The following is a 27034-nucleotide window of genomic DNA, read 5'->3' as shown; positions in this document are numbered from 1 at the left end:
TACCAAATGGTTCAACATGCTTTCAAGAAGGATACTATGAACCGCACATAATTTTTTGGATGGTTTGCGAGCTTTAAGTGTGGTGAGATGAGTGTTGAAGATGATGCTCCTTCCGGGTGCTCTTCATAATTTCGAAATGACGAAAATATCAAACAAATCTGCCTCAAAATCAGCGAGGATCGTCGTTTCATGATCGATGACATTTCAAAATAGGCAATAGTGAGTTAGAGCTCATGCCACCGTGAGGTTTCGCAAATGGGACATGTTGCCGCTAAGTTTGTTTCTCGCCTGCTCAGACAGGATCAAAGCATTCGTCTGAATTTGAGCCAGGACTTGAAAAATCAGATTGAAAGTGATCCAAAGTTTTTGACCAAGATGATGACATTTTCCGAGAATAAAACAAAATCTAAAAGGAAAATGTTTGGTGGTGTAGAGGCTGTAAAAAGAACTTCGCAGAGCGTATTGGACGATATAAAAGTTCCAGAGTTCCAGAGGTGCTTCAAACAGTGGGTAGGAAAATGAGAGAAGTGAATCGCATTTAATGGAGTACTTTGAAGGAGACTGAAAGAATTTTGTAAAAAAATGTATTTTTTTGTTTTCGGAACGAAAGTCCGGTTTCTTTTGGGTCCTCCCTCGTAAGCATTAACAAAATAGCACTAAATCCCAGTAATTCTACAAATAGGTTTTATATTGATATTAATATTGCATATATCTTAGACTACATCATCAATGAGAATGCACTGTCTGTTTTATAAATTAGGTTAACTTTTCTTCAGCTTCCTTCCTATTTAAGATAAAATTAGGAAGTAGCAGTGTTGCTAACTGTTACTCACTCTAACTGACGAAAGCTACACTATAGACTAAATATATTTAACTGACGAAAAATCAATCTATTTTATGAAAAGATTAGCTTTCTTATTGGTAAAGTAGCTCTTAATTTATACTCAAAATTAAATTGAACTCACTTTATGTATAATAATTAGTATGTGAACGTTACTTAAAAAAGGCAGAGCAGCCGCAAATCTTAACTCGACAGAGTGATGCTCTACATATTTTGATTTTTTTTGTGTCAGAAATAAACCAAATGTACTTGACAATTTTAACAATATCCTGTTTAGCATGTACCTTGGATCATGCTTCAACTTTACACAACTCGATTGTTTTTTTTACAAAATTTTAGATTGGAAACCCTGTTTGATTGTTATATCAGGATAATAATATGATATAAAACTTGATTTAATCACTCTTAACTTACGTGCAAAAAAATCCCACTGCAATTGCCTGAGTAGTAAGTGAATTACGATAGTAAGTGTTAATTTTTCATAACAAAAATGATGCGCAGGTCGCTATATTGAAATAGGTGGCGTAAATCTAAATGCCCAACAATTCCGAGCCGGCACCTTTCGAATTTCGATTCTATGGACTTTGTATTATCAGAAACAGCAAAAAACATTGGACATACCTCCACGCAAGGTATGACCCTAATCTGGCCAATTTCTGCTAGACTAAAAGGAGATGTGCAAGAATGTGACAACTACTGCGGAATAAAACTTCTGAGCCATGGAATGAAGCCCTCGGAGAGAGTGATAGAAGCAACATTGAGGGAAGAGACCAATATAACAGAGAACCAATATTAAAGAAAGCGTATGATAGAGTGACGTTGGACCTTATTTGGCGGATACTGAAGAAAAAAAATCTGTGATCTATGCACAAGCATCTGCATAATTCAGGATATGATGAATGCAGGACAGGAGTGAGAAACATATTTGTAATAACAGAAGAGTTTATAATTAAAGTGTACTTCATCAAGGATCGAGTCTTTTTTTTATTTTAAATTGTGATGGGCGAGCTTACAAAGGAAATTCAAGAGTTAGCACCTTGGAATATGCTATTTGCTTAAGATATTGTGCTGGTGAGTGAGACCAAGGCAGCACTGCAAGAGAAATTATAGGAACATTGGGAAGCAAATGACTTAGAATTAGTAAAACCAAGACAGAATGTTTATATTATCCTTTCAGGAAAAATGCAATCCAGAATACAATAATACGACTTGACAAAGAAGAAGTGCTGATGACGAGGAAATATATGTACTTTCGATCAATACTGAAGGGAAAACACAGGAAAAAAAAGAATGAAGACAACAGAATTAGTAGCGGTTGGACTAAATTAAGAGAAGCAGCAGGAGTATTGTGAGACCATATAATCGTACAAATACGACTGAAGTGAAAAGTTTAGAAATCAATTGGGAGACCTGTCATATTACAGGTCGAAATGTTATACGAAGAAGAAGAGATATAAACAGAAGTTGTGGAGATGAAGATGCTGAGGTGGATATATGAAATGACGCGAAGGAGAATTATGGTTTGGAAAACAGTATATGTGAGACCACTAGTGAAAAAGTGGGAAAAGATAGAGAGATATGGTTCGGGCATGTTAAGAAGTCCTTCGTAGTTCGTGGCTCACCGAGTGGATGCTATAGAACTGAATGGAAAAGAGTGTGAAGCCTGTCAAAGAAGTGGGTATATTATGTTAAGAACGATATACTGCAGTGTCGTGTCACAGTGGATGTGACGCAAGATATAAACGAGTGGAAGAGAGCAATTCGAAAAGCCGACCCCAGCTAACTGAAAAAAAAAACTTAGAAGAGGAAGAAAATGACTTATTTAGAAGCGAGAAAAGTAAACTCAAAATAGCATCACCAAATCGGTATATATTTCTTGCTCATGATATTATGTCCATTTCTGTAATTTTAATTTAGTTGTATAATATGCTGTGTAATGCAAATACTATGATTCTGCTTTAGTTACCAGGACTATTTTTTTCTGAATGTAATGTTCATTCATACAGGATTATACAATAATAATAAGACATGAAACACTAGTGTTAGTAATCGATTGGAGTGACAAACGTTTTCTTGTATATGATTATAGTACAATGCAAAGTTGTAAAATGTGTTGAATTAACGCGACAATAGATTTAAAAATAATGCAAGTATATTACACACATCATTTGAATGTCTAGTTTGTATTTGTTTGAGAAAACCCTATTTGCTCTCTCTCTCTCTCTCTCTCTCTCTCTCTCTCTCTCTCTCTCTCTCTCTCTCTCTCAATGCATTAATCTACACTGACTATGGAGCTACGTTAGTACAAGAATAAAAGGAATTAAAAGTCAACTGCGTTGTTTGAAGTTCGATGTCCAAGGTACACAAACCGATCGCTATTTGTGAAATTTTAAACATCACTGTTAAGCATTGCTATTCATGTCAATACCAAATTACATTAGTTAACTAGATTTGTAAACCCAATTCTTCCGTCGCAATGAACATTCGATGCGGGCGGGATTGCAGATAAAGGTAATCAATGCAGAAGCTTCTTCATCTGGTGGTTATATTTATTCACTCGTTTTTCTTTTCTGCTGTCATTATCTGGGTTGTAGTTTGAATTTAGTTACGCTAAAATACAGTTGTTTTGCTAAACTAATTCGAATTCTTATCATTTGTTTCTTTCAGAACCGAGAGGATCAATCCCTCCGATTTTCATTGAAAAATTGTTATCAATTACTGCGAGACAGGATGATGTGGTTGTTATACCGTGTGTAGCACACGGAAACCCAAGACCATCGTATAGGTAAGTTTTAGGTTACATTTTCTTTTCCCTTTGTTATAAAACATGTAAACATAAAGTGAGGTATGCGATACAATAAGAGATATGAATCAGTAGATAACTTTCAAATGCTGACATTCCGGTCTACATAATAAAAGTGTTATTATTATATTAAATGGAAACCTTAAAATCAAGGTGAAATTAAGAGTAAAGTGTATGATTTATTGTGTCTAATGAAGAGAAAGCTAAATTCGACGTCTGTCTGTCGAGTCGAGTAAAAACTCAAATATTATAGGATTTCATATATCTCATACACTAAAACACGAGCATTATAGACAAGTGTCCTAAACATTGATTACTTAGGAAAAGGCTGTATTTTGAAATTTTGCATCTGTTTAGACAGCGTAGACCTAAAGGCAAACATACGATCAAAACTACATGAACCTTTATCGAGAATCGAACCCAGGTCTTGTAGACGTTACTCAATATATCATACTGGACTCGGAACATTAAATATTTATTTACATACATGATAAATATTAAATATACTGAGTGTTTCTTTTATTCCCTGAGGGACAAGAACGCGGCGCATTATCGGCAGCTGCTGTATAAGTTGACCGAGTGAGCAACCCTTAAAATTAGGCTTGGTAAAATATAGTATCTACTTTATGCTCTTCTAACTTTTAAACTAATAGATAGAAAAAAAAACATTGGAACTTCGTTCAATGAGAAAGTTTGTTTTTAATATTTCTTGTTTAGATCTTTGTTTCGAATTATATTAAATCTGGTTATTAATAGTTGTGGGATATTTCTGGACAAAATATATACCTACAGTGTATGATATTATTATACATTGTTGTTGATTGTTGAAAAGAGTGAGTGTGCACATAAGATTTGCTCCGCGATTTTCGTTTGATTAGGTTATATACGTATATCGCGTTTGTGAATTGTGTCTGTACATATGTGTGGGCAGAAAGAGGGGTGCTTCCGGAGGAGTGCTTTTTCACAAACCATATGTATTCACTATTGAGGTGTTTTTTTATATAATTTAAACATGATTCTATGTTATATTTTGCATCCAATTCGTTAAAAAAAATCCGTTAAATTATTATTTTAAACAAATTTAAAATTTTCTATTGTTTATGTGATTAAAATTATATATCTATATATTTTTTTATCAAAAATGGTGGATGGAGTCGGTTCATGAATATAACAATCTAGAATTATGTTTGCGCAGCGTAGCTGCTGACCAGCAGAGTCTTGATCAAAGTTATGATGACGTAAATCATCTAATATCCAATGATTGCTGCCAGGAGAGTCACAATATAGAGGAAGTTTCTGACGTTGGAAGCGTGTCAGTTGCAAACAACGATGAATTAGATAATTTTTCATACGATGAAAAATATGCATCCTGCCCTTATTCTGAAAAGCATCTGGCCAATCAAAGAGGACTTACTATCCACATTAGCAAGAGTCACCAAACTCTCCGTAAAAAAATAAGCCTTCCATATCAAAATGGAAGTCATCTCTAAATTATAATCCTTCTTCATCAAATGGAATTGAATACGATAATCACAACAAAAAGCATCTGATCTCCGACTTTTGCAACCTAATAGCCGAATTAAAATCCTCTGTTCCTTTACTAAGAAGAGTCCCAAGAGGTGCTCGGTCATCTGTAGCTACCTCTCACTATGATGTCATACGTCGTATTGTAAACAGAAACGACCTAGACGCATGGATGGATCTGCTATTATACCCGTATGCAGTACTCAATGTCCCGTCACAATCACATCAAGTTAAAAACTTAACGACTTGGGTCAAGCAACGAGTTTGCGAATGGGGTGATTCTCACCGATATGCGTTACTCCATGATTATTCAAAAAAATACAAACGCAAATCTCAACATTCTTCTGACTCAACCTCCTTTAACACCAAAAGAGTCGAAAACAAACTCAACGATGGAGACATAAGAGACGCAGTCAGAATACTAATTTCTGAAAATATCTGAAATATAGAAGTACTTAAGGAGAAGCACGCTTCACATTCAGACACTATTTCATTACCAGACCCTCCTGAAGATCACCCTAATATACCAAGAGTGTCAGTTTCTGAATTACGATTCTCTGTAAAATCCTTCCCATCTGGATCAGCAGGAGGTATTGATGGTCTTCGTCTCTCGATTCTTAAGGATCTACTTTTACATCATGAGTCAGATTCAAAAGAAATATTAACTACGATGATTCTAGAATTATTTTATTTAATCATTTCAGGTAATGTACCTCAGGACATAAGACCAATCTTTTTTGGAGCATCACTTATTGCGCTTAATAAGAAGAGCGGTGGAAATCAACCAATTGCAGTGGGGAACATTTGGAGAAGAAAATCAGCAAAAGTTATATGCTCCAGAATTAAAGAATCCGTCGTAAGTTTCCTTTAGACGAACCAATTGGGAGTATGCGTTCCCAATTGAGCCGAAGCCGCAGCACATGCAGCTCGCATTTACTTTTCTATTCATCATTCACAACAAAAGGCTTTTCTGAAATTAGACTTTCATAACGCTACTCACAATTAAAACTAATTTTCCATCGATTTATCACTATGTCTATCAATGCTATGCGCAACCAAGTAACCTATTTCTAGGGGATAAGATTATACTCTCGCAACGTGGAGTACAACAAGGCGATCCTCCATATCCCGCTTAGTTCGCCATGACAATTCAGTCCATAGTGTCTAGGATTAGCACTGAATTAAATATCTGGCACTTAGATGATGGCACCATAGCAGGAGATCCTCACACAGTTATAAATTAACTGCACAATATTCGAACTATGGCAGCAGACATTGGACTACACTTAAATTTTATGAAGTGTGAAGTAGGATTTTTAGGAATTTCGCAAGATAAAATGGAAGTGTTATATTCACAATTTAAAAATTCAGCACCGGGAATACAACTTATCACAACCTCGTCAACTTTTCTACTTGGTGCAGCCCTTTCACCTGAGGCAACACGTAATTTGTTAGTCGAGAAAACTAAAAAGTTAGATTTTTTCTAGTCACTTCTGCCCCTAGTCTCCGCACATTCAGCTTTTTATCTCCTTCGTGCGTCGTTTTCCATACCAATAATAACCTTTTTTACGCTGTTCTACTTCTTGGCGTGAAGTCGATTTACTATAGAAGTTTGACACCGTTCTGAAATGTGGACTGGAATTGTTACTCAACTGTAACCTAAATAGCAACGCATGGATACAGGCCTCCCTTCCAGTTGATTCTGGAGGTCTTGGTATTTGTCGGGTTGTCGATTTGGCGTATCATTCATTCGGGGGAGGATTCTATGGTACCCGGCATAACATTAAGATACTCCTCAACCAACTGAATGAGCCTCACATAGAATCCGATGTCCAAGACTGCATATCTGACTGGTCTAACCTAGTTGGTTTAAGCCCTCCTGAAATAACGGGAAGAAGTTCACAATCAACTTGGGACAAGCCAATCATCAAATTATATCAATCAGGTTATTACAAGAAGCAGACAGTCAAGAGGATAAGGTTAGACTTCTCGCCTCCTCATGACCAATTTCAGGTGCTTGGCTATAAGCATTACCTTCACACACCCTAGGACTGCACCTTCCAAACGAAAGTTTTCGTATTGCAGTTGCACTTCGCCTAGGAGTAGACATCTGAGAATCACACAACTGCTCTAAATGTGGTGCATCAGTCAAGCAGAATGGTCTACGTGGTCTGTCTTGTATAAGTAGCTCCGGAAGACATGTGAGGCATTCGAACGTGAATGAAATTATCTGGAGAGCACTCACATCGGCGGAAGTTCCATCTGTTTGTGAACCTGTGGGTTGTAAGAGATCTGATGGCAAAAGACCAGATGACATGACGCTGGTACCATGGAAGAGGGGAAGAATTCTTCTCTGGGATTTCACCTGCTCTGACACTTTCGCGTTATCTAATCTCACTCTTTCTTTATCTCGAGAAGGAGCTATTGCGGCTCGCAGAGAATGCGAGGAAAGAATAAAATTTAAATATCTGCTCGATATATACATGTTCATGCCCGTAGCCATTGAATCGAGCAGCATTTGGGGCCTCGAAGGGCTCAATTTCGTCAAAGAAGTAGGCCAACGTATTGCACACCTTACTGGTGACAAGCGGACTACTACTTTTCTGATACAACGTATCAGCATAGCAGTTCAGCGAGAAAATGTGGCTTCCATTTTAGGTAAATTACCTCCTGGAAAATTATTAGAAGAAGTTTTCCTTTTATAACTAACTGTTCAGAATTTACTGTTTATTTTTATGTAAAAAAATGTCAAATATAAAAAAATATGAAAACAATATCATAGGAATAAACAAGTTATATAGTGTAAAAAAAGAGAATAAAATTACAAAATTTTGAAACATGTACATTACAATAAACATTCACTATTAATAACATGCAAATTACTATTAATTCCTTATTCCGATTTGCGTTGCTTTCGATTTAGAAAGAACTTGGTCATAAATTATTCTGCAGCATCCAGCAGTAAAAGTGATGGTGCGACACATAAATCTTCCTGCTGGTGCAGTGGTTATCACTCTACCCTTTTATACGTCTGGTCATCACAGGTTCGGTTTCCGGTAGGAGGTCATTGAAATTTAAAATCATTATTATGGTTCATATTTTCCGCTTGTTTTCTCCCTGATTTATATGCATTCCATTACAACACCTGTTCACAACATTATTGCGAACGTGGCAGGTTACACTGTATGTAGTGCAGAAGAGATAGCGGAGCGGAAGAACTTCGGTCTCTCATGTTCAAAAGAGGAATTGAACGTGCAGCGTTGATAACTATTGTTAATTTCTGTAGTGTTATGCTTTCAACTGAACTTAAGACTACAATTGTTTTCCAACTAAAAACATGAAATAATAGTATTCACTCTCTCAATCAGTTATCTGTATTTCTTACTGCCTCAATTTTATAATAAAAATAAACTAATGAGACAACAAAATCCAAGGTCGTGCTAAGGGAATGTGGAGGTTCAGAACACCCCCCCCAAAATGTTAAGTTCACTGAGGATGAAATTGTATTTTATTTTCAAGTATATACGAGTTTTTTTTTTTTTTTTTTAAGTGAACTCCGATTTTTCTTTTGAGTATAGCCTTCGTGGGCAAATAAACTGAATATTTGCTTGAAGAGACAATAGCTTATGAAAATAGTACTGTACTTTGTAATATTGCTACAAGAGTAAAATCTTACCTTCTGTATTCTAAGAACCTGAAGGGAACTTCGGAAATGGTTTTACTATTTCTATATTCTGCTTAAATCGAACCCAAAGAGATGTGAGGATTCTAGAACTATTAGTCTCATATCTCATGCAGCTAAAATTCTGCTCCGAATACTGAACAGAAGGTTATAGAAAGAACAAATAAAGAAGTTGAGAAGGAGCAGTTCGGGTTCAGAAGAGGCAAGGGCACAAGAGATGCAATTGGATTATTAAGGGCGATCGGTGAAAGATTTATAGAAAATCGACTGGAAGCCTTCGAAATGTGGGTGTGGAGAAGAATGGAAAGAATTAGTTGGGTTGAGCGGAAAACGAATGAGAGAGTGTTAGAAATGGTGAGTGAGAAAATATCACTTTTAGATATTATTAGGAAGAGGAAGAGAAACTGGTTGGGACGTTGCCTAAGAAGACATTGTATCATGAGGGACGTCCTAGAGGGTATGGTGGCGGGAAAGAGAGGGAGGGGGCGAAGGAGACTACAATTAATGGATGATATAAAAACAGAAAGACCATACGCGAAGACGAAGAAGTTAGCGGAGGACCGTGGAGCATGGAAGCTTCTCTGCTGCGGCAAGTGACCTACCAATAAAGGCAGAATACCTATGATGATGATGATATTCTGCTTTATATGCGACATAATAAAAAATGCGTATTGCTACTTACAGTAACGTATATTTAGCCGTAACACTTGTGAATATATATATCGGTATATTATGTGGTATATTCCTCAATACCACAAGGTTAATAATGTCGCCAACCCGACATAGATTTTTTTATGACCCTAGGACAAGTTATGACGCATTTCATATATGCATGTTAAATGAAAACATACAATGTTACATTTCATTATTTTGTGTTAAAACTAAGACCGCTACAGCGCCACAAACACCCTAATTTTCATGACCTCTACGGTAAAAATAAGGGAAGCAAGGTAGACAGGGCAAATCCAAGGTAATTATATTTAGCCATAACACTCGTGAATATCTATCTATATATCTATCTATCTATCTATCTATCTATATATATATATATATATATATATATATATATATATATACAGTGGAGTCTCGTTAATTCGAGCTTGGATAATTCGAACAGAAGTCCATTCCCCTTGAAAACTGTATTGAAAACGATAGTAAAAAATTGTGGATAAATCAAACTTTTGAACCTATGTTTAGATAATTCGAAGTAAATAAAGTTGAAAATTTTTGATGTTGGACAGATGTAAACAGAGAAATACAGTTTTAACGTGTTTTCAGTTATCCAGATGCAGTCACAGGGAAGAGTAATACAAAAGATAAATAGAAAATCTATGTAATGATAAAGATGAAGGTGAGTTGGGGAACAAGTAAAGATAGAGAGCGTGTGCCAATCTTATATTATTTCAGAATTGGTTGAAAATTTAAGATGAATTATTGATAAAGTCAACAAAATGTTATTAATATCGTATTCCACGCAATACATGAAATTCAAGATTTATTGACCATACAAAAACAACCAAATTCAATCAAATGAGGTTTACGACTTCTTAAAAGTGAGAACAGAATATTCAAACTTTTACTGGTGTCTAATTGTTTGGGCTATTCAATCTATGTTGTAGTTGTACGTAAATATATTTTCCATTGTACACGTAGTTTGAATTATGTGGAGTCAATGTCGTTTGTTAGTTTGCGGTATTCGATCACGCAAATAATAAGCTGCTTTAAAGGTAAAGTCTACACCATATGAATATATTTTTGATGCACAATACTTTGGTTTGTTTGTTGTTGTATATGTAAAATGAATGTTGTTGGATAATTCGAAGTTTTTTTCTGTCTTCTTGGACTTTGAATTAAAGAGAGTCCACTGTGTGTATATATATAATATATATGTGTGTGTGTGTGTGCCTTCGGCTTGAGCATTGAGAGACATGAATTCTCCAATGCATTTTACTGACAAAAGTAAAAAAGATAAAAATAAAAATAAAAACCGCCTTGTTTAGTTGCATACTTGTTGATTCATAAATGTATGTTTCCGCGTATTTAGTATTTTATGCTGTATCTTTTACACAAGTTCGTAGTAGTATTAGCTTTCCCTAAAATACTCTCTCAATACTAGTGAGTGTTAGAGAAGCTGTAATCTTGAATTATATTGAGCAATTCCAAACTACTGTATATCATATAGTGCTTTGACGGAATGCAAAAATTATATATGTAACTGAAAACTGAAAGGCGTACATATCATCAAAACTTTAAAGCTGATTTCACGAAAGCAGTAAATGGCTGGCAGAATGAATGAAAATGAACACATTGTACTTGTAGAATAAGCAGGAGGTAGATAATACAAATAAAACACGCTGGTACGTTGTTGTCCACCATAAACCAAAGTTGTTAGGTTTTGCATAACAGAGAAGGACGGTACTGCTGCATAGACACACCTTGGACCCATTATATGTCGTAAGTTTCAAAATTTAACTTCATTTTCGAAGATCATGAAGAACTAGTAGCTCCTACGTATTAAAGTAACAATGCTATGTAATCAACAGCTGAAATAGTGGAAATTTCACACTTAAAAATCAAACATGAAATCCATGTGGATACAAGGGTTTCTTCATGTGAACGAGAAAACAAATATGGCAGCGATTTTAAATTTAAACATGGCTAGATTTTCCTCTTTTCCTTGTTGTCAGATGCACAGGTCTGCATTAGGTTGTTGTAAACATTTTCTCTTTTGGTTTTCCTCTGTTTTATTTATTGTTGTAAACAAGAACAATGGAAGCTGTTCAAAATATCTCCATCCAACGAATAAACTGTCCGGAGATGCAAATGCATATCTTTTAAAATTCAGTTACGTTTTAAACCATGAATATCTACTTTATTTTTAATTTCCTGGAATGATCTGTCCAGTTCTGTGTAAGATCAGCCAACCGATCATTTCACGTTACTAGGTATTTTTTTCTTTCAAACACACGTAGAATATGAAATCAGACGGGGACATATTTGAAGTACCATTACATTATTTATTGTTAGAAACTAAAGAAATATCGAATGTAATGCCCTTTTCCTATACTAGGATTAGATTTTCGAACCATAAGTGCTCTACTAAAACTCAAGCCTGTGTGTTACTACCTATTTTGTCTATTTATACATTAGAAGGACCTACGAAATAAACTCTAATTTCCTGTTCATACTTGCTGATTTTAACGGGAATTACTCCATTCAACTTTCAGCTTACGATATGCTAGTAAACGAAGAACATAGACAAGTTAATATTAAGAATAAAACTCAAATCTAAAGTGTCACGACCCACAGTTTTGTCATGTAGGCTGACAGAAACGTATAGGGGAATTATTATGAAACGATTGGTGGAATGAAAATGCAGGAAGGCACGAAAAACTCTGAGAAAATTCACGGCATGATTTTGACTACCAAGAAATTACCGCATAACCTGTGATCGAATCTTATATTTCTCCATTAGAGACGAGCGCTTCATGATTGAACTGACATGCCCTCCATTAAGAAAACCGTGGTCTAAGTTCACAAGTATAGTTGTTTCATGTTCAGAGTGACTATCATATCCATCACACGTCAATATTATTCTTCATGATTTGCTTTATCGTACAAAGGAAGACCATGCCGTTGCTGTTTTAATTACAATCTTTACCTTACAACTTATGTTTTACAATTTGGGAATTACGTCTTCATTATAAAGGCAAGGCACCTCAGTCACACTTCTAATAGTTCGCAATCAGGCTAATAGTTGTCGCTAGCTATGCTGTTTGCTGCGTGGCACAAAAAGATGTCACTTTCGAGCAGAAAATTGACAGACAAGTTGGAAGCATTGGGGGGAAAACTGGTTTCATTCAAACCTACAATTTTACAAATAATTAGTAGACACCACTTGATAATTTATGGCCAGGTTTAAATGAATCGGTGTTTGTTAAAATAATACCAATCACTGTTATAACGATTTTTATTTGTTTTTGTTTTCCACAACCTTTGAACATGGAGGTACCGCTTAGTATCAAAACAAAGTTTAGGCGGACTGTCATAAAGGGCCCAATGGGCCCGGCCCTCCCATCGTGTTTGTGTTAATATAGAAAAACGTATGTATCTTAATTTATCCTGCTAGTATTGTTGCTATAATCTCCCTCTGAACCAAAACCGTAGTTCTGACTCCTTCAAATCAGTTTTCCCATGTACTACTTACGCTTATGCGTTCAGTATAAAATATGCGAAATATTCACGCGTTCGGTATAAAATAAAGGGAAAAAAGGGCCTAGCAGTTTCAGTGTGGACTTAGTATCGTCTTGCATTGAGACTCGTTTGGCGAACAGCGTGAAAACCCAGCTTGAATGTAGGTAGCATGGGACGAGAATCGTAGGTCCTCATCCACACAATTGCGCCCGAAGCCTTCCGAACGAAAAGTTTTGAAGCTTGCTTGTTGCCAAAATTTGCCTTATCTGTAGAGAAGAGGTTATTCCACACTTTCACTTATTTGTCCCTTGAGTTTACTCTCTTGTCTTACTTCTGCTGAAAGGATCCAAAATCAACCGCGTGTCCATCCCTCACTTTAGATGTGCATCTTCTTAGTATATTTTGTGTTCTCCCCGAGGTTCTGTCGTGTGGTGGTGGAAAATAAATAAAATAAGCATGTTGTTAGAAATTATTACTCGCGTTTTCAGTAGTGAATCTTCAGAAGTTCTTTTAAACATTCCTTGCGGGAAAATGACTTACCAGTTATATACCGTTCCTATTCAATGCTGAGCAAAGAAAAGCTCAAACCCGAACTATCGGTCGCATACAACAATGATATTATTTGCGTAATTAATAATACCAGTGACTTATTACTATCTCTGCGTGACAATGACTTAACATATACATTTTCTGAGGTGTCGAAACTAGTGAGCATAGTGTTGACAACGCCTGTAGCTGCAGCAGAATCATAACATTGTTTCAGTACATTAAAAAAAAAGGTGGAGACTTGTCTAAGGAATTCGATGACCCAAGACAGACTCAATGCACTAACAATGTTGTCTAGACACAAAGACTATATTACCACAATAAAGAAATTCAACACAAAAATGGCTTCAATAACACACACGTTGAATCGGTTATATGAGCTGAATTTGAATGTACCTCTTACCTAATAAACATCGTGCTTCCACCACCGGTTGTGTTCGATCTGCAGGTCATCTTTACTGACTATTGCCCGGCATCGAAGTTTCCATTGCAGGAGACAGTGTTGCAAATGGACCATGGGTATTGTATGCCATTCATCTCTGCAGGCTTTCCACAGCCAGGAAACAATGCGGGCTCGATGATCGGACAAGTACTGCTTAAGGAGTCTAAAAGCACAATATTTCATTAGGCTGACATCTGGATCTTCATAGGATGTCAGAGAAGGTAATTGCCGCAATTCCAGTTTCTAGTTCCATACGGCGATATAATTCGAGTTATGCTTTCGCTGTGTGGCTGGATGTTTTGCTTCAGTGCAGTTCAACCAGGTTCACGCCTTGTACTACAATGCTGGGATTTCATGCTGGTACATTTCAGTCAGGGCATGAGTCTGGCAGCACACAACATTGATTATGATGTTTTGCTTCACGTTTCGAAGACGTAGTTTGCCCCTGCACGAGAAACCGGCCACAATCATGAACATTTTTGGGAACCTCTCTCTGCATGTAACAGCACGAACTTTACCATAGTTTGTGAGGTAAACCAACCCGCTAGATGGATTCATACAACCTCCTACAGTTTATATTTCGCTCAGACACATGACACGGTTTCAGGTCGTACACACTGCTCTTGCGAAAGACCGTGAGGCGAAAATCCGTGTAGATATTTCAGTTGATTGTCACCTGCGATTTGTGGCATTTGCTGGCCATCACCTGCTGTGTATAGGTGATTTTTTGGAGGTCACCATACGCTGAACCACACTCAATAGTGGCTATGTCACGGAAAGACAATTTGTAACTGCTTGCCTTGATGTGGTGTGTTCAGGACTCTACTACATATTTCCGCATAACACGTTTCACAGTTGCACGATCTACATGGAAATTACGCACTTGATACATTTCTACGTGTGCGACGCCGTGAATTTAGCGTCGGAAAGGACGACAATGAACCCCTTCCAGAATCTGTTCAGTGTTGGCGGCATCAAACTACACTCGACCACATTGCTCTATTGCCTGTCTAATGATATATTGTTGCTTGCCTCGCAACAATCCTACAGCAATGGGTTGCGCATTTGCGGCACAGTTGCACCTTGAGTCCCGCTCAATATAAATGAATCAACGTCTGTATCACTAATAGTTATGATTTATCCTACAAGGAGAGTGACAACAAAATCATCAAATGAAAGATTTGGAGAAACTTCGACAGTACGTATCTACAGAGCACTCACATTTTAGACTTCCAAACTATGCTATTTGTAAGTGCGGGAACTGCTATTGAACGGCTATGTCCACCCGTCTGTCTATATGTCTGACTGTTGACAGATATTAGAGCAAGAACGGTAAGAATTATCGAGAAAATATTTTTGCTTGGATTGGATTGAATTTCATTTTAGTTTAGCGTCACTTACAGCAGTGAAACTATATAAGACATAGATTTACAGCTTAACATATAATTTGAACCCCATGAGCTCCCGCCAGGAATCGAACCGTGTCTCCCCCGCCAAAGGCGCGTAGTTATGAGCTCGTGCTTTCTCCAATCAACTCAGCGTTCCAAGAATATATTTGAATTTCACCCATCAAAAGGAACCGGAAGTACTTGAAATTCGATAATTCCGGTTTTAAAATGTTTTGCTCTATAACCAAAATGGTAATAGATAGCGACATATAGTTTTGTACAGTTGATTCAGCACCTCAAAGAAATATCGTCGCCATCCGCAACACACTATCAAAAGCATAAGTTTTTGATATTTGCTAGTGCTTCCAGTTTCAATACGGATTTCCATAGAGAGAGAGAGAGAGAGAAAAAAGTAAAATATGTCTTGAAGCGTTTTTTTTCAATTGATTCAGCATTCCAAGAATATGTTCCATATTTTAGACCAGGGTCTCTCAACCTGGGGTCGTGATCCCAAGTGGGACGCGCGAGAGGGTTTCATGGGGCCGCGAAGATGAGCGCAAGAGAGAAATATAATTAGAGTTTAGTGTCGGAAAATAATTTAGAATATTAAGTTGACCTTTTTTTTCTGATAGGCATATTTTCAACGAACTTAAAAAGTTCATTACTGAATTATCTATGTCTGTGTGTCTCTCTATCAGTTATTTGCAATTTTTTTTCCTTCAATTTTGAACCGTGAATTTGATAGAGCTTCAAAAACTATCAGATAAAGTGATTAAATTTTTCGCGTCCCTCTTACCGTTCCCGAGATACGGACCAAAAAATGGCCGACTTCCAGAGATTTAAGGAGACATATCTCGGGAACCGCAAGTCATACAGAGATCATATTGATGTTGTTCATTACCTAAGGGGATGGTGAACATTTTGGTACAAAATAATAACCGGTGGCTACTGACCAATTGGCTACTGGTTTTGCCAATTGCCAGTTGTATAGTGGTCACAAATTAATATCTGTACCTAAATGCGTATCACCCTCTTAGGTATTGACTAACACCAATATCATCTCTCTGTGACATGCCGTTTCCGTGATATTGGCCAAAAATGGCCGACTTCCAGAGATTTAAGGAGCCATATCTCGGGAACCATAAGTTGTAGAGAGATGATATTGACGTTGATCAATACTTAAGAGGATGGTAAAAATTCAGTATAAAATAGTAACCAGTGGCCACTGTCAACCTGGCCACTGGTTTGGCCAATGGTCAGTTGTCCAGTGGCCACTAATTAATATTGGTACCAAATTGTTTACCTTCCTCTTAGGTATTGATTAACACCAATATCATCTCTCTATGACTTACCGTTCGCTTGATGTTGGCCAAAGTGGCCAATTTCTAGATATTTAACGAGCCGTAGCTTGGGAACCATAAGTTGTAGAGATATTATATTGGTGTTGATCAATACCTAAGAGGATGGTGAACATTTTAATACCAAACAGTAACCAGTGCCCACTGATTAACTGCCTACTGGCCAACTGGCCACCGTTCCCCAGATATTGAACAAAAAGTTCAAATTTCTAGATATTTATGCAGCCATATCTCGAGAACTGTAAGTCATAGAGATATACCAATTTACTAATTTTTGCGAGAGAGAGAAGAAGGTGCGGATAAAAAGATTCACCTTTAAATCTAGGAACAATGACAGTTTTCCTTCGCGCTTCATCTCTTCATTCCTTTTAAGTTCATTCTGGCAAGGCTTATGGAGCATTCTCAACTGGTTATTTGTATACATACTGTAAAGAACAACAAAACTAGGTCTACTAAACATTTTCAAGATGTCCTGCTCTGTTGTTTAAAAATCAAGCCAAATGAAAGAGGTGCGATATGAAACTAATGAGAACTTCATGTTGAAATACCAGAAAAATACGAATGCAACAAAAGCTGTGTATTAAATACAATTAAAATTGAAAGCTAACGAAATACCTGAGCACGGTGTGATTTCACTATTGTGACAACGTGCGGTTCAATCTTCGTGACGAGCATTATCAAGTCATTTAAAATACTAAATAACTTTAACAACTGTCCAAGTTTTTAAAGCCAACGTTAGAAATCACTTTATTTATTTTTTGGTCATATGACCTAAAATTAAAGGAGTTATGAAGCTTTAAAATTTTCATGACGGATCCATGACGGAAAATGTCCATTTTGTATGACGGATCTGTTTCTATAATTATAGCATAAATGAATTTACCAATCTGGTTTTAAACCATTATCTTTTAGGGAAGTATCTATTCTATATAAGAAACGAATTCTACTATTATAGAATTACATGGATATCGTGAGGTTTCCGCAATAAGTATATCAAAAATCCCACACAAGCTTATTAGAAACCAGAAATTATAACAAGGTCGCTGTCAAGAGGATGTAATAAAATGGGGGTCGTTAGCAACTCTCTCTATTCAAACCAGAAGTGATATAAATCAACAATTTATTTTTTTATATAACGTTTATTGCCATATAACAAAAAAAGAAACGTTAACAACATCAATAATTTTCTTGCAATCAGTTCAGTGTATAAATAGGACATATCAGCACTACATGCAACATTTTACCGACACTTGCAATATTCTGTAGTTGAAATTTATTATTACTTCCGGTTTCAATTATAATTTTCAGAGAATAAAAGCTGCAAATGATTTCGAAAAGACTTTCTTTTTTAGCAATTGATTCAGCGTTCAAAGAATAGGTTCGAGGTCCTCCGTTAACCATATATTTAAGCTGAAAGTGGTAGAAATCAACCATTTTTGGTTTCAACGTTCATCGTTATAGTACAGAAACAGTAACAAATAGCGACAAGCTTATTTGTTATTTATTTATTTTTGCAATCGGTTCAGCGTCTAAATAAAACATGCCATCACCACTCTCAACACCGTACGAAAGCGAAAGACTTCAAATGTACTAGTGCTCCCGTTTTTAATACTGATTTTCATAGAGCAAAAACGGTAAGGGAGACCAAAAAACGGTTTTTGACACTGATTCATTTTTTTGTGTGTGTGTGTATGTGTGTGCGTCTGTTGAAACTGGAAGTGATTAAAACCTGATTCTTCGTTACAAAACTGATTGCGTAATGGATTAAACGGAAGTAGTTAGCGATAATGAGTTTAGTACCAAGACTAGGGTTCACCTCTGATTTTATTTCTATGTTGCAACCGGTAGTGATTGACATCAACCACCACTATTAGTTCTATGTTAATCCCTATAGAGCAAAAGCAGCAAGAGATAGCCAGTAGTAGCTTTTAGATAAGGATTCAGCGTCCGAAGAAGTTCTATCTCTGATCTTATTTCTGTCCTATAACCAGTAGTTATAGATGCATTACTTTGAGTATTAAATTTGCATTGTTTCGAACTGCACCTTAGTTTCAAACTGTGAAACAAAACTAACTTTTTTAAAATGAATAAATATTACAATCACGTGTTGCTGCACAAAATTGTGACTAAAGGAGAAGAAAATGCAGAAAAAAAACTTTGTTTTTGTTGGATATGTGTGAGTGGCACAAAGTGCTTTCAAATGGAATACATACTGTTACGTAGTTAATGAGTTTATAGCATGTGATATGAAAGAGATAGATTGATGATCCATACAAGATTACTATGATTACAAATGTTAAATAAGAAGATTTAAGATTTAGATTGTGATCCAAGTAAGATAGGTAGAATACGAATAGGTAGTAAGATAGATTATGGAATACGAATAATTTAATGAAGCAAGGATAAAGTAAAGGTACAGATTAAGAATAAACGGATTGAACAAAGTAATTGTGTTTTCTAGATATTAACATTGGCGCAGTCGTTTTGAAGAAATCTACGTTCCAAGAATGTCATCAATTCCAAATTTTCCACCCTTTAACATTGAAACAGATCGTCTACAATCCTACTTAGATCGATTTGAACATTTATGCATAGCAGCACAAATCCCGGAGGAGAGAAAATTATCCACTTTGTTTACTGTTATAGGTACGGAGGCATATGAACAGCTTTGCAATATCTGTTGGCCGGCAGCACCTTCAGAAAAATCTTACACAGAAATAAAGGAAGCAATGAGAATATACTATGCCAGTAAGGTAAATGTAATTTCAGAACGGTATCAGTTTCACACTATGAAACAAAAACAATACCAATCGATAACCAGTTTTGTGCTAGATCTTAAAAAGCAATCCTCGTACTGTGATTATACATGTTGTTTAGAAGATAACTTACGAGACCAGTTTGTGTTTGGTGTAGCAGATGAAGCGATTAGGCGTAAAATTTTGAATACAAAAGATTTGACATTTCAAAAGGCTACTGAAATTGCGTTAATGATGGAGAGCACAGAACAGCAGTTGCGTTTATTTAAACCTGGAGTGGACAACGAAGTAAGTGCAATTCATTCTTCAAAAGATCGTTTTCCCAAGCCTATACAAAGACAGGCATCCAGTTCTGATTCATCTTCACCTAGAATATCTCAAAAGCCTATATCAAGTTGTGTGTACTGCAAGTTAAAACACAAGAAAGGAGCATGTCCTGCTTGGGGTAAGATATGTCTCAAATGTGGAAGGAAAAATCACTTTGCTTTAGCCTGTCAATATGATACTTTTGTATCTGAGAAGTATAAACAGCATAACCTCTTAGTCGATGAAATGCCGTCACAGGAGAATATCGTCAGCTCATCAGAACAGGAGGAATTAATCAATTTGGCTAGCTTAATGAAGTTAGATCATATATCGTGTGGAAAGGAAGACGAGATATTATCCGGTACTGATGCAGATAACGGTTTGTCCAACATTTTATTTTATGATCAGAAGGACAAGGAAAAAAAGTACAAGGAAGACACAGATGAGTCAAACGTAGGATGTGAGCAATTGTCTACTTCTGATTCGGTGGAAGGAAAACAGGCAAGTAACACATTCATAGGAACAATTGAAACTTCTCAATTTACACCACAAAAACGATTTAATCAGGTATTCGCAAAGTGGTTTGTCAACCGAAGAAAAAGAAGAAGTGAACGAGAGAATGCTAAGAGTGCTACTTGGCTGAAACAGGTCGAGGAGAATAGAGGTCATGCAGCGCCGAAAATTATCACAATGCCTGAGCAAATGGAAGATGGAGATCAAATTATTGCCCAGCTTATAGAAAACCAAAATAAAATGCAGGCGCAGATTAATTTTTTGATGGCTAGATTGAATCAACAGAAGAAAAGGAAGTTCTTTGTGGATTGGCAGTATAGCGAGTCTAGTTCTGGTTGATAGAATGTAAATTTTAAAAAGGTGTTATTTAATTTGTTTTGTTATAGTTCTGATTTTGTAAAGGGGGGAGAATGTTGGATATGTGTGAGTGGCACAAAGTGCTTTCAAATGGAATACATACTGTTACGTAGTTAATGAGTTTATAGCATGTGATATGAAAGAGATAGATTGATGATCCATACAAGATTACTATGATTACAAATGTTAAATAAGAAGATTTAAGATTTAGATTGTGATCCAAGTAAGATAGGTAGAATACGAATAGGTAGTAAGATAGATTATGGAATACGAATAATTTAATGAAGCAAGGATAAAGTAAAGGTACAGATTAAGAATAAACGGATTGAACAAAGTAATTGTGTTTTCTAGATATTAACAGTTTTTTTTTTCTTTAATTATGCATTTTACTTGTATATTTGAATGCATATTGTCCAAGTAAAATACGTTAACATGGATATTCCTGAATTTCAGTCGAATATAAAAGTAACAAAATATGCAGATTTGAAAGTAGGCATTGATTATAATCTGTAATTTGTTGAAACAACGGTAGTAAATCATTAAAAAAAAATAATAATAATGGAAACTTAAAAGCACGTGTTGTATTTTTGAATACGGAACTTAATACGTCCGTAACATCACTATGATAGAAAAAATTATGCAGTACTTATTTTACGTAAAATACTAAACATAATGCGTTCTAATTTGATATTTCTTTGCTTTTTCGAAAGAATTGTTCTCATAACTGAAGTTGTTTTAAATATTATTCAAATAGTATTGATTCAAATATTATAGTAGAAATTCAAAGTAAAAACATGTTTACCTGATTCATCTGACCTCAAAATTAGTAATAGGGTTATCTAATGTTAATTATTTAATTCTACATGAGTCTAAATTTTAGTTACAAATAATAATAGAAGGTTTTTGCTAGCGAATGTATGCGCCACAAGTTTAGTAAGCCCTTTCACCAACTCGTATGAATGAATATTAACGAGTATGTATAAATGCATGATGTGAATTGATTTGAATGGTTGTGATTGGTCGATTAATCTACACTTATTCCGCTTTTGAGAATGAAGTTTAATTTCAATCATCACATTGAATGAAACGTTTCAACTGATGTATTATAGGGTGGATCATTTATCTTATGACTTTTAAAATAAAGAAATGCTGAAATATTTTGTATCATACAACTATCGGCTTGGGGTCATTGTTTTACATAATCGTTGACAACACAAGATTAACAGTGTTACAAACCTAACATAAAGTTATGTATTTAAAAAATGACATTATATATTTCAAATTTGTATGTAAAAGAAAAACATACACTATTAATCACACAGTGTTGCAATCTAAAGACGCCATCGAAAAATAACCAAACATTAGAGGATTCTACAACATAATAAAAATGAAGTGGGACGAAAGGGGTAATGCATATCCAACGTACCATAATGTTGAAAACTATGGTCATCATATGACGGATTTCGAACAAGTATAAACAGAGTTACAAGGAACTGAAATTTTGACTTCTTTTGAAGGACTTATTTAAAAACTTTTTTTTTTCGAAATGTAGTATCACATCGAATTACGTACGTGGTTTTCAACAAACATAAAGATATTGATGTAATTTATAACAATTTGATATCTCAAACCATTCCGGGAATATGAAAAAAAAGTAAAATTCGATAAATTGCTTATATAGCGTATTTTTTTTTTGAACATTGCAAAACAATTTTTTATTAACTTCCGTTATATAATATGACAACATGGGTTATATAGTCTAATTACAGTAAATTCTCGGAATTACATAATTTTGAATAGTGTTGCGAACTTTAACAAGTCTTTACTGTAACTCCAGAACGGTTTGAGATATCAAGTTGATGTAAACCCCATTGTGATCTTCACATTTATCAAAAATCATCTATGTGATCGAATGATGTAACTATCTAGTTTTGTTCTTAATAAGTGTTTAAAAAACGTCAAATTTTCAATCCCTTGTAATTTTTTTCGTGATATCATGATTATAGTACTACACACTAAAATACTTTGGATTTGTTTCGTTTGCGTTGTTACTCCTGTAGAGACTACAAAAACTTAGACGTTTGTGGTCCACGAAAAATAATACACTTTATATCTATCTATCTATCTATCTGTCTGTCTGTCTGTCTCTCTCTCTCTCTCTCTCTCTCTCTCTCTCCCTATATATATATATATATATATATATATATATATATATATATATATATATATATATATATATATATATAAGTGTATTACTTATATATTTAAAATTAGTACGCATTTTTACACTGAGCATATTACATACATACAACCACGCTGTTGGCATTCTGATTTTTCTCTCCAATTAATCAATCATATAAAGTCATTTATGACGCTTGCTTTAGAACAGAACCGTGCAGGAAACTTTGCGGGTAATATTGTGTAGAATACATGGATGATTCTATGTAATTCGAAGTTTTTTTTTTCTTTAAGCGTAAAATGATGTGAAAATGTGTTTTACGACTAAGGTGAGAGATTTCGTGATTTGCTTGCCTGACGCTAAGGTGAGGAAGATACCAAAACAGTTTAGATAGGTTATCTAAGCACGCAAATGTTGAAATAACGCAAGTAGGTTTTCATTGCAGACACGATTACACAACACGTAACAGTGCAACTGTTTAAAACTGTTTAAGATAGGTTAATCACAATAAGTGGATCTTAAGTAATGCTACATACCGACCTTTTGCAAATGTAGTTAACATATCATCAAATAATACGTAGGGCTTTGTTCAAAGAATTGACCAATTAGACCAGCATTTGTTCTCACTGATCATAACGAGATAATTCATATTGTTTAACCATATTGGATGACTTTTATATACTACGTTGTCTAAAAGATATTGAGACCTCGGAGGTCTAAATTCAGAATGCGTTTGTTGTGATTTCAACGTAACATTATGAAACCATACTCACAGGTTTTATCAATTATCTTTCGCCATTATTCTTCTGGCAACATCATGATCCTATAAAATTTTTGCGGTTTCCCTTTTTTAAGGAGCTACACTTGGTTTACAGAAACCTAATTTAACACCATTTTAAACTAATTGAACAACATTCAAGGAGTTCTGAAGACAGCAAAGCAAACAATATTCTGGCGGTCAGATCCGAAATACACGGTGGATGCATTAAAACCTCCCACCCAAGTTCTTGAGTTTCTAACGCCTCATTAAAAATATATTCGGTCTCGAGTTTTCAGTGTAATATACGAGGTCTTTCTGTTGACAAGTGACGACTTTATTTTGTAATTCTAGGTGCACTCGAGCTAACTTCCGACAATACTACTCCGAAGCTACCGTTTTGTCCTCCGGCAGCAGCTCGTGATATACGACATCCTTTCAATCCCACCAAACGTACAGCGTAACATTCCTGAGCGTCAGTTCGAGCTTTGTCATTCAAGTTTTGCAATTCTTTAAAAAACCGGTAATATAAGCTACACGTAAAAGCGCACAAAGGCTGTTGTGATGGTAATTTTATTTAGCAGCTTTGCATCAATGGGCATTGTTTGAAGCCTGAGTTAAAGCACTAATTAATGTTCTTATGTTTGAGCCACCGGCCGACGTTACGTAGCAAAATCTTATTCCTACTTTAGAAAACGTCAACAATATACAACGATGATTTGATAGTAGAGTGCTAATTACAGTTTCTGGTATGCAAAATGGTCGCAGATTCGATAAGGAATACATTAACATTCTGGGAAGAGCCCGAGGAAATTTACCCCGGAGAAAACATTTCTATAAGTAAAAATAATATAAATTATCTACTGAATTCAATACCACCATGCACAAGCTTAAAATGATTACAGGGGCGGCCGAAGAAAATTTTCTACAGGGGGCCCATCTCCATGGTTGCTATATTACGCCTGGTATTTCTATCATTTAATATATGTGGTTTACTTATTACGTATAGATTTTCGTGATCCAGGGAAGGATCGGGCCCCACTCTGCCTTCCCGTTCGGGAGCCCATGAATGATGATCATGTCTATGAACTTTATCGATCTACTTTACACATTAACAATATTTCTAAACATCGTTTCCTTTAGTCAATGGAACAGGCTAAAGTTCCTGTAAATTGATTATGTTAGTCCATAAAACTATATAGCTGGTATAATTAATAGTTTGGTAAGCAGTGGTCGTTGAGAAAATTTAGAGATTGACTGAAGTGTTTTGAGCACATGAATTAACATTTAAAACAGCAAATAATAATAATATATAATTAGCATATTATCTAACTTTTTCTTTTCATTGGATTACCGCTATAGTACCTACGGAAAAAAGCTTTGAGAAAAATGGGCGTCGTTCTTTCTGAGTTGAGTGTATATTTTAGTCTAAACGATATTTTGTGTCATAGTTTAGATCTACTCAAAATGCAGAAATTTCTATTCGAATACTACCAGATGTTTCTTTGTTTCTTTCTCCCTTTCTGACTTTTTCTTTACCCCTTTTATATTTCTTGGCTCCTTTAAAGTATAAGATAGCTTTGCCGCTTGCTATAAATAAAGAATAAAGAATGATCATCCAATAAAGTGCAGTCATATTTTGCACACTGGCCAGCTGTTTGGAATATCCAATAGACTTCAGAAGGCCTCTATCGAATTCACCAGTTTGAATCATTCGTCTCGAGCGTCTATAAGAGGCTCTTGACGATCTAGTCATAAGAACTGAACTTCACTCACTTCAAAGATTCCCCAAGATTACCCCACACACACTCACAGACAACACCCAACACCCACCCCTACGGCACTACATTCAAATCTCCGAATTCTTTAGCAATGCTCAAAAGTTGTCTTAGATTTTCTCGTTCTCGGATCTTTCTAGCCCGACGCTCTCCACTAGCTGTCCTATCTAACACTAGGTCCATTCATTATTTGCTTCCGCAGAAGGAGGGGAGAATCTCTTTTATTTCTTTTTTCCCTTTTGTTCAGCAGCGCCGCTTCCAAGAAATTGCCCTTTTCATCCAAATCTTTCCTCTTACCATAGCTTTCTCTGTGTCATTCTTTCTTTCTTGGCTTTCTTTCTTTGAATGTGGGTGTTATTCTCTCTTTATATTCGCAAAACTATGACGACGAATTAAACACGGAGAAATGATTTATAACCGAAATGAAATAGAAGCATATAAAATAACACCCGCTATTTTACTATTTACTGTACTAACGGAGGTGAAGAGTTTTAATATTTTCGATTCTTAACGAGATAGTCCCAAGTTTTAGATATCTTTGCTGATTATCACTTTTTTTTTTTTTTTTTTAGAAAGATGGTTTTACAACAAAATACTTTGGTTTGTGTAATATTTACCTGTACCTTGGGCAGAAAGTACTCATACATATGCACTATACTTAGTAGAATGTTCATTTCATATTAACAAAAGAAGAATGTTTTTAATGTATGTAAGTATTTATTATGGGATAGTTGTTGATATGGATATGTTTTATGGTTACCTAGTCAGTGAGTTTGTGTACTTAACAGTTTAAAGAAAAGGATATTTAAGTTATATCAAATAATAAACCAGTTTAACACCATTTATAGACGTTGTCATATTTATTAAAAAGGTGAGATTAATGGTGTTTACATATCGAAGCTAATTTTTACATGAAGAAGAAATACTACCACTTCGAATTTTTATTTCAGCAAACGAACCAGGTTTACGATTATCTTTTTGATAAGTCGTTGTAAAAATTTTGGTTTGCCGGAACCCGGGACTTTGTAAATTCAGTTCCCGAAGAAGAAGAGTAAGGTTGAATTTACTTTTATACTACCGTTAATGAATACGAACTTAACCATATTGCGAAGTGGTAAAGTAATCATGAGAAAAATGGTCAACGAAACAATGCAGCAGGAATCAAATACTAGTGACAAAGGTGAAACGAGTGTAACACCAGGTTTGACATGGGATGATCGACTCTTGTTAGCTGTACAGCGACAAATAATGCAGATGACTACCGAGATAAAGCAGACCATAGAGCAGAAGTCTGACGAAGCTAACAAGCGATACGAAGAATTAAAGCAGACCATGGAACAGAAGTTCCACGAATCTAACACGACCATGGAACAGAAGTTCAACGAAGCTAACAAACAAAATGAAGAATTAAAGCAGACCATGGAACAGAAATTCAACGAATCTAACAAGACCATGGAACAGAAGATAGAACTGAAGTTTGACGAAGCTAACAAGCAATATGAAGAATTAAGTAGACGGATAGAACGGATAGAACAGAAATCAGATGAAACGAAACAAACAATTGTCCAAGTGGTGAACGACATATCCTCACAGTTCGAGGAAAAGTTAAA

General features: G+C 35.6%; 1 protein-coding gene across 1 annotated transcript in view; it reads left to right on the top strand.

Moving 5' to 3' along the window:
* Positions 1–27034, top strand: part of LOC145687313 (cell adhesion molecule Dscam2-like) — a 1291367-nt gene that overhangs the window by 478275 nt on the left and 786058 nt on the right. The window contains exon 5 of the mRNA XM_081760775.1: positions 3509–3626. Coding sequence (XP_081616901.1) covers positions 3509–3626 — 118 coding nt within the window. The remainder of the gene's footprint in view (positions 1–3508; positions 3627–27034) is intronic.

Source organism: Thermobia domestica, chromosome 6 (genome assembly GCF_964235325.1).
Source record: "Thermobia domestica chromosome 6, izTheDome1.hap1.1, whole genome shotgun sequence".
Taxonomy (NCBI): Eukaryota; Metazoa; Arthropoda; class Insecta; order Zygentoma; family Lepismatidae; genus Thermobia; species Thermobia domestica.
Note: the sequence above shows the minus strand (reverse complement) of the source record. Positions and strands in the feature narration are given on the sequence as shown.